The sequence below is a fragment of the Bactrocera oleae genome, chromosome 4 (assembly GCF_042242935.1).
Source record: "Bactrocera oleae isolate idBacOlea1 chromosome 4, idBacOlea1, whole genome shotgun sequence".
Classification (NCBI taxonomy): Eukaryota; Metazoa; Arthropoda; class Insecta; order Diptera; family Tephritidae; genus Bactrocera; species Bactrocera oleae.
In genome coordinates, this window is record NC_091538.1 from 11,372,058 (window position 1) to 11,382,102 (window position 10,045).

At 35.3% G+C, this 10,045-nt stretch overlaps 1 protein-coding gene across 1 annotated transcript; it reads left to right on the forward strand.

Moving 5' to 3' along the window:
- Positions 1-7,933: 7,933 nt before the first annotated feature.
- On the forward strand, positions 7,934-8,665 carry LOC106622603 (tetranectin-like protein). Its single transcript, XM_014241823.3, has 2 exons — positions 7,934-8,311; positions 8,379-8,665. Exons 1-2 carry the CDS (start codon positions 7,996-7,998, stop codon positions 8,645-8,647), a joined length of 585 nt encoding a protein of 194 aa, XP_014097298.2. The 5' UTR covers positions 7,934-7,995; the 3' UTR covers positions 8,648-8,665.
- Positions 8,666-10,045: the final 1,380 nt, after the last annotated feature.

Genomic DNA, 10,045 nt, shown 5'->3' on the forward strand with positions numbered 1-10,045 from the left:
TCCTAGAGTCGAACACACAATAGGAGTTCAACAAATGGTTCGCACCCAACAAGCATCAGGTTTGGTAACCAAAAAAATTCGGCAATTTCTTTCAGAAATTTAACAAGTTTAGTTAGTGCGAAAATTTCAACCGAATCAGACTCCTAGTTTTTTTTTTGAGCCCGTGTGGAAAAGACCGCGTTCGCGGATTTTTGAAAAACGGAATAAAAGCAAAGTAGGTCGTTGTTTCGAAAGCTTTTGGAAGAAAAACAGCGCAATGCAATCAAAAAACGGAAGCTTTATATGGTGACTATGCTTCTACCATGACGACCATCAAAATTTGGTTAAACGAGTTTGAATGTGGACGCAAGTTGGTTTTTGTGTCACGCCCAGGTACCCCGAAATCAATTATCACGATGGATAATGTGAGAAAAGTCCAAATGTCGTTTAGGCAGACCGTCGATTGAAGGAACGCGAGATAGCTTAAATAGTAGGCATCTCAAAATACCGCGTGGGCCATACCTTTCATAAAATACTGGGCATGAGAATGTTATTGTTGGGATGAAGGTCACGTTTGCTCACTCTAGAGAACAATTTCAACCGTGAGACAACTTTATTGCTTAATTTGACGCTGTTTAAGCGTAAGTTAAAGGAGTTTCGGCGTCGTTTCGTGAATATTGAAAAATCATTAATCTACTGATATATACTAGAGGCTAAGGAATAGTCGAAACAGGGAACTTCATTCGGCGAACCTGCTCCGAAGAAGGCGAAGGCTATACTATCGGTTGGAAAGGTAATGACCAACGTTTTCTGGGATTCACAAGTTTTGATCTACATCGTCTTATTGGAGATGGGCAAGACGGGTTCTATTATGCCGAACCTTATTGGATCGATTCGACGGCGAGTAGCAGAAAAGCAGCCCCATTTAGCGGAAAAAATTATTTGAGAAGTAAGCGTGACTATATTTAGATTTCACATATATCCAATCTGTGATAGTAGGAAATATTGGCTAATATAGTTAATGAAGAGTAGGCGATGCCAATATTTATATTATTCGATATCTTAAATACCGTTATATATACATATATTTTAACCATAAATGGGGCAGGGCTTTCTGAAGGTAATAATTCAACATAAATATCAAAACTTTTACATATACGATTTTTTTAAATGCAAAAATCTACTTGAGCTGGATGTTTTTTTTCTATATTAAGTCAATATAAGGAGAAAATACAAATATTTTAAATAAAAAAATACAGTTTGCTTAAGACATAAAAAGGTAAGTTTAAACCAAATTTCATGAATAAAAAAATTTTGTACAAGATAAAAAAAAATCAAAAACTGGATTTTTAAAATTTTTTACATACATTTTGAGGTTATGTGAAGAAGGTGTAAATATCTCGATAAAATCGTAGTTTTGCTGGAAATCTCGCTAAACTTCTTGTAACCCTTAAAAATTCACCCACGTCCCTCTTTTTCCTTTTTCCGATCTTAGATCGCCCGTAAATAATTTTTCAGTTAATGTTTGTCATTATACTCTCGCAACCTGTTGCTACAGAGTATAATAGTTTTGTTCACCTAACGGTTGTTTGTATCACCTAAAACTAATCGAGTTAGATATAGGGTTATATATATATAAATGATCAGGATGAAGAGACGAGTTGAAATCCGGGTGACTGTCTGTCCGTCCGTCCGTCTGTCCGTCCGTCCGTGCAAGCTCTAACTTGAGTAAAAATTGAGATATCTTTATGAAACTTGGTACACATGTTTCATGGTACCGTGAGACGGTTGGTATTGCAGATGGGCGTAATCGGACCACTGCCACGCCCACAAAACGCCATTAATCAAAAACAAATAACTTGCCATAACTAAGCTCCGCAATAAGATACAAGACTGTTATTTGGTACACAGGATCACATTAGGGAGGGGCATCTGCAGTTAAAATTTTTTTTTAAAAAGTGGGCGTGGTCCCGCCTCTAATAGGTTTAATGTGCATATCTCCTAAACCGCTAATGCTATAATAACAAAATTCACCAGAAGCAAATGTTTTTAGCACTTCTATTGACGGTGTGAAAATAGTTGAAATCGGGTGGCAACTCCGCCCACTCCCCATATAACGGTACTGTTAAAAACTACTAAAAGCGCGATAAATCAATCACTAAACACGCCAAAGATATTAAATTTTATCTCTGGGATGGTATGAGATGACTTTATAGGAACCGCGTTGAAAATTAAGCAGTGGGCGTGGCACCGCCCACTTTTAGGTGAAAACCCATATCTTGGGATCTGCTTAACCGATTTCAACCAAATTCGGTGCATAACGTTCTTTTCATGTTTCTATGTCAGTGCGAAAATGGGCGAAATCGGACTACAACCACGCCTACTTCCCATATAACACCATTTTCAATTCCATCTGATTCTTTCACTTTCCACTATGCAAATCAGGTAACAATGATTATATCGGGGTAAAACTTTGCGTGAATAATGCAATTAAAGTATGCCACTTTGCGGCCAAAAATTGTCTAAATCGAACCGAAACTGTTCAAACCCCTAAGTACTAAATATGTGGACCCCAGTGCCTATAGTTGACCTTCTACCGAAAATATCAGCCAATCCACAAAGAAATCTCAAACGAGTATACCATTTGACTTTGCGAGAGTATAAAATGTTCGGTTACATCCGAACTTAGCCCTTCCTTACTTGTTTTATCTTGCGTTTTCGCTGTATTTTAACCTATTATGAATTTCTTTCTTTTTTTTAACATTTTCAAAGAGTGCTGTATAAGTCTAATAGATTCATTTTAAGCCATAAATGCGATATTATTATTTTTTGCTCATCTGAATATATGTAATTATATTCATATCACTTTCATTAACCTTGTCTATTTACTACTTGTGGGCGAGCTTTGGTGACTCGTTTTAAGAATAACAGAAAAGCAGATCGCAGCAGTTTCATCTGGTCATGTTTTGTGGATCGCATTTGACAGCAAATATATTTATTCGTGACGTCTGGATTGAAAGAAAAGCATGACTTTATTTACGATTACTGTGAAAGTTTAAAATAGGTATATATGTAAGCCTATCTGTAACACAATTATTTTAAATTGTTAAAAAAAAACTTTAAACGATAATATTTATTACACTGTGAAACATATTATTCTCTAAATACATTTCTATTGAACTTAAACTCAATGTCAAACACTTAGCCAAATGTTAATTGGGTATAATCAATATCCGTAAGCCAGTGAGTGCAAGCCTTTACACACAACTACATATATGTATAATGGCGCTTCCAATAACTTTCCAAGATAAGTAGCATGTGGCAGGTAGCATTTATTGGCTTTCAGTTGGCAAACACATAAAGTTACAGACGAACTGCATTGCTTAAAGGATTTCCGATGGCATTAAATGCGTGCTGTGGCACAGTAAAATACAAGCACGCAAACGAAATCTTAGCATCATTCAATACGCGTATTACCTTGATGCTCATCAACTTTCACTAGATTAGCATTGTGCTGCTGTGTAATGCGCTGGCGGTGCATAAAATGCGTACTGAGCATTTGTGTTGGTTGCTGTGCATCATGGCGTATACGCAATCTTACATTCCTTGCGTTGCTGATGTGAGCTTGCTGTGCTAAGGTGAAGCAGTGCTAAGATGATTTTAGCATAAGAATGCACCCTGCTCTATACAATTCAACATCGATATGCGATTTGTGTGTGCGAGTGAAAATTGACAGCAGCAGTTGGAAGTTATGACACTACTTTGAATGGCGCATTTCAACTTTGCACAAAAGGTAATGTCTTTTGTGTTTGCTGCCGCACGGAACATGAGGGGTAGCGATTCTGCAACACACCAGTAGCAATAATGTGGAAACGAAGCATAAGAAAATGGGTGGAAGTGTCAAAGTAACTGCGTGAAATTGCTACCTTTACCATTTGCTGCTGTTTTAATTTAATGAAACTCTAAATTAATTACGCTAATTAATTTTTACAACTCAAGTTTTTAGTGCAAATGACAAGTTAGTATATTTGGCACGAAGATTGTTTTGCGAAAGCGTAAGATTTATATTATAATTACTTTATAATTACACACCTGCAGTCATATGTAATCTATAACTATTCTGCCGCGCGCTAAACTGGCTTGCTAGTATAACAGATTGTAACATTTATACCCTTAGACGCGGGGAAATTGAGACTGATATCAATAGTAAAATCACACTTGGGCAGATATAAGAAATTGCTTAGTTTTTTTTTTAGACCGTAATGAGGTTTTAAAAATCCCTCGTTAGATATACGGATCGTAATCCTAGGTGAGTGGGGTGGCCACTAAAACACAACCAATGGATGTTTACCCTTGCCCCGGGAGCGCTTTACTTCAAAGCAAGGTTTCCAAGATAAACCGATTACACATCAGTCTCCACTCTCACTGTCTCCAGAGATGCTCACGATTTTGTCCAATTCACAATAGATATTCAACTCGTTCCCATTCCGTGTTGAACGGGGCAGGCTGCTCCCTCTTGACAGCTCATCGGCTTTGCAGTTACCAACGATTCCGTTATGAGCCGGCACCCAAACGAGTCTTAGGATGAAGTAGCTTCATGCTATTTCTAGCGAGAACAGACACTCCTTAGCTAACTTTGAACGCGCAGTGAATGAGCTCAAAGCTAGTACTGTCGCTTTGCTGAATAGTCACACCCCTGAAAGAGGCTGCCAATTTCACAAAAACTCATAAAATTTTGAGATAAGAAATTCCACGATTCGCTTAGAAACAAAGAACTAGGTAGACCACTGTAATAAACTTTCGTTCGATTCGTTAGATATTTTTAGAGTAAATTTTATTTTCTTGCGAATAAAAAATATAACAACTTCAATTTTCTTCGAAGTCGAGACTCTATGGAACAAAATATGAATTTCTTCGTAAAAAAAATGCAATACCTAAATGACTTAAACCTCGTACAATTTTCTATCTTGTATTTCTATGTTTTCTTTTCAAGAGACAGAGAATAATTTCCTCTTTTCTTATAACTAAACTATTCTTAATCAACTTGCGTTCACAACGAAACATTTGTTGTCACTTCGCCGAAATGGTTCAGCAATAAAACTTAAATACCGTTACTCCTCCTAATTGCAAAAACGATGAACGATTCAAATGAACGTTTTAAGTTAATCATTGCATAATGACAATGGAAATGAAAATCATAGCAAAAATCCCAGTGCAAATGCTGCAACACATTGCGGCAAATGTGTTTCATTAAGTTGCGTGCAATTGCATTTAGAATAAAGTAAAACTGTCAGAGCTGCAGTTGAATTAGTTGCCGCCACAAACGGGGAATTGGTGATAAAATTTAACAACGAGTGTAAAATAAAACTGTGACAGCGTTGCTTAGTCTTGTAGATATGTGCAGGAGTTCGTGTAGTTTATGCAACCTTCGGAGTAATCCACTGCGCCATTCGTGATGCTGTGTAGTTGTAGCTCATTTGAAAACTTTGTTACTCACTTATGTTATAAACACTCTCGCTCAGTCTAATTATCTGCTACTTTTATTAGTTGTGTCTTTAGTTCTTTGTTTAACCGTTAAACGACGTTATTTGCTTAATGAGTACAACGACTAAACGCTAATGGAAGGCGGTAATGAGAGGGCGAAGGTCGAAATAGCTGTTTGTTGAAAAGGAAAAGAAGATCATCTGACTTTTTCTGCGCATAAGTCAGTAACTTTTTACTAACGCTTCTGGAATTAAATCTGTAAAATTTTTTACACAGATCTAATCCACGATTGTTAACCATATTCATACTTACACTGCTGGAACTATGTTACATGATATAACTGACCATAACCTCCAAATTCTGCCCAAAGAAATCTGACTATCTCAGCAAAGAGTCGACTGCATAAAAGCTGAAATCGTATCGAACCAAATAATAAAGCGGAATATTAATATACTAGTCAGCATTTGTCTATAAACATTATGTTACTTTCAAACATTTGTGACCACTTTTTGATCAGATGTGACGGGGTCAATGTTAATTTTTTTTCTTTCGGCTTTTTTATTATAAATGCTTAGGCATATCGAGTAATTTTTTTTTTTTTTTTGATTTCAACAATCTTGTTTTTAAAGCGAATTGGAGTGCAAAACAGCACATGATAGCAGGATCTTCCAAGATCCAAGTTTCCAGCCGCAATCTGCCCAAACTAAAAATACTCATAGGTATTGAAAATATTTTTGAAAAACTTTACATGTCCCAAAATGTTTTTCTAAAGGTTGAACTAGGTTTCCACAAATTTTTGTATAATAGTCAGTAGCATGGTTACCAGAGTTTGAGCGAACTCTTCCAAATACAATTTGGCAACGGAAGGGATAATCGTTGTAGAATCTAGTAATAATACTGGACAGTGTCGACTACAATGAATATAAGTCATTGTTTATAAATGTCCATATTAGATTATATTGCTAGACTCTTCGAAAAGTTTATCCGTTACTAATATAGGGTTTCGGTGTCCAATTTAAAAACACATTATATTTATGAAAAATTCATTTTATAAAATACTTTCAATGAAATTATATACTATATTATCTTTGCTATTGAAAACCCTTTATTCGTTGATAACAAAAATAAATCGAGATAAAATAAAAGTCAGACACCGTGCATACAGACTTAAATATGTCCAAAACCAGCTATTGCTGAATCAGGGAATCTTTGGCGAAAAACTGAATAATTGTAGTGATATTGTCAGTAAAGAGTGGGAGAAAGAGTACTCTAAGCTCTTTGACTGTCAAAGTAGACTTCGCTATGGAACATTTAAGCGGTTATATCCAATTGTGAAATTCAAATAATAATTTTTTTTTGCATATCGCTTGTTCATATATTATATTTGAAAATATTCTCCGAAAATTCGAAATTGATTACGAAAATATTTTCGAAGATATGAGCGTATTTGTAAGAATATTTAAACTTAATCGGCTCTCAAAACTATAAACGCGTTTTCAGAGTTCAGAAAATTTCTCGGAAACGGCTAAACCGATCGACTTGACATTTTCTTACGATCTCTTTACATATTTTGATCGAGTAACGACCGAAAGAATAAGATTCTTGATAATAATTACGATTATTTAAGACACTTGGAAGCAAACAATTTTTCACAAAAAACGAGCTTTTTTGATAGATCGCCATTGTGTCAAAAACAAAATTTTGTCAAGCCCTTTAAACCTAATCTGTATTCATGTAGGTATTATAATAATATTTTTTTTTCGCTTTTTGAATTTGTGATAATTTTAGGTAGAAAAATCTTACTCATCGCCATTCATATTTTTTCGGCGGTCCTACTGAAGATCGGCTACAGGATCAACGGTATACAAAATTTTTCAAATTGCATCACCGTTTATTAAAATACATTAAAGTACATTAAATTCTGTAATTGTAAATTATTTTTGTTTATTTATTAAATTTATCTTCATAAACTGTTCAGAAAAGCCTGAAAACATAACTTTTGCAGATTGTTTGAATAAATGATCTTAATCTTTGATCTCTCTTCTAAAGTAACTTTCAAGGTATGTTTTCGAAAATTGTAATTTAGAGCTCTCACGGGTAGTACATAGTTAACTCTAATATTAGAGGAAAAGTTTTAAGTTTTATATATTGATTACTATTACCATAAACCAACAACATTTATGACTATTTTTATAATTATTTATTATTTGCTTATTTGCACGTTTACTGATTATTTCACACGTGACTAAATTTTATTTACTAAAACCAAACACTTTCGTTCTTTACTTTCAATGAATCTAAACAATTTTCACTAATTACTACATTAGTTTACTAATGAGCCTTATGACAGAATTCTCAGAATATCGCTGATAAGCAATGACAATGATTTATGCCACTTGCCGGTTACTTTCCATCCAATAGTCTTTTAACGCACTTAAAACGCCTAAAGAGCTATAAAAGCCAACAGTTCTACACCTAAATTAAGCAACGACAGTTTACTTCTTACTTGTTTTTACAAAAACATAATATTTTATGCACAAAATGCTAAAACACGTTTTGGTTTTGTTTTTTCTTTGTTTTGTGACACAAAATTTGTTCGCCGATAACAGCTCCCAGGATTTAAATGCCGATCTAATATATCCAAACTTCTCCATACAAGCTCTGGATGAGTCCTACAGTTATCGTGCTTTTCCAGGTCTTCTACGTGATAAAACGTTTGTTGTTGTTGCCTATATTAAGGCAAATTGGTTTAAAGCTCATGAGATTTGCGGTTATCAAGGACTGTCATTGGCCAGCATCAATACGAAAGCAGAGAATGATTTGTTGGAGAAATATTTGTCAAATACTGGTAAGTGCATATTTAGTTCTCAGCAGTTAATAGTTTACTCATAAGTCACTATTTTCATTTATTTCAGGTATCGCATCAAACAATGAGGAATTTTGGCTCTCCGGTTCAAAACTTGCAGACAACAGACGATGGGTTTGGTTAAGCATTGGTCGCCCTATTACTTATAATAGATGGGCGTTTGGTAAACCGTTTGAAATTCGACGTAAAAGAAGTTGTCTCTCGTTATTGGGGAATGGTCAGTGGAGTAATGATCGTTGCGATGATGAAAAATATTTCATTTGCGAGACTCGCTGTCCGCTGACTAGTTATGATACACCTATTTTTTTACAAAAGTAATATAGTGTTTGTATGGAATTTTTTTTATTGTTTTTATTGTAATTTATGAAGTAAGTAATAAAGTTTGATATATGTTTTGGAGTTTAAGAAATTTTATTTGTTTTATATATAAATATAATATATTATAAGTAGTGCTATTTCGATTATATGCATTTCATAGAACAAGATTCTATAGTGATCTATACGCAGAAGATAGCTTCAAGCTAAATGACTACAATTTGGTCTTTCATTCCTAAAATGTTGGCATAACAGAAAGAGCCAAGTGTGCTTTTGCTCTAATCAGCAAGTCCATAAACTTTCCAGTGGACAGCCAAGCGGCAATTAAGGCTATTCGTAGCGTCTATACTAAGTCTCACTGCGTTAGGTTCTGCAAGCAGTCAATAACTAGACTCTCTGCAGGTAACTCGGTTAATATCATCTGGTTTACCGCCTGTGATCTGGCTTTTACTGGCTACTTTTAAGTGAGCGTCAAATGTTATTTGTGTCTTGTTGTTTTGTGTGTTTAATGTTCTTAAGTAATGACGGGTAAAGGACAGCGAATCGAAATAAGCAAGGCTAAGTGAAAACGTTTTAAGCGCAAATGAATAAGTATGTATATATACTCTAATCCATAAATGTATAAATATGTATTGTTTTTCTGCTTTTTTTATATGCATGGAATGTAACAATTATGTCCCGTTCAAGTGTACAACAATTTCATTAAGTGTGCGCAGTTAACTTGAACAAATGACCAAGTCATCATGCGGCAACATTCTTAAAAAGACCAAAGGAAGTTTGCGTGCAAAAACGTTGGCATCTAGCGTTCTAGGAATATCGATCTCAAAGTGAAATGACAATTTCAAAGAATAATATGGAACTGATTGAATCCAATAAGAACGTTTTTCTGGTCTGATTTTTTGACAATGGTCGAAGCATGGATACAGCATTATAAACCTGAGTCCAATCGACAGTACGCTGAATGGTTGTTGTCCGGGGAAAGTCTTACAGTCGGCCAGTAGGGTTTTAGCCGAAATTTTTAGAATTCACATGAAAAGTGGATTCTTTTCGAAAACTATCGAGGTACAATCGCGATGAGCCGACATAAGCGGTGGCCAAGCCAGTATTAGCGATAAGCAAGGTTTTGCTATGTGTTTGATGGGGTTCACAGGAAATTATCTACTAAGAGTTGCTACTCTACGACCTAAGAAATCTTATTTTAGACCTACTTTATCAACAATTAAGCCATTTTGAGAGAAGTAAATGCCCAGAAGCTGCCAGCTCTCGCCAATAAGTTAGGAATTGTGTGCCATCCGGACATTGCCAGACCACACACATTGTTAGTGCCGCGTCAGAAGATCGAGATGCTTGGTTGGGAGTGTCTCCGACATCCATCTTATAGTACAGACTTAGCCGCAAGTG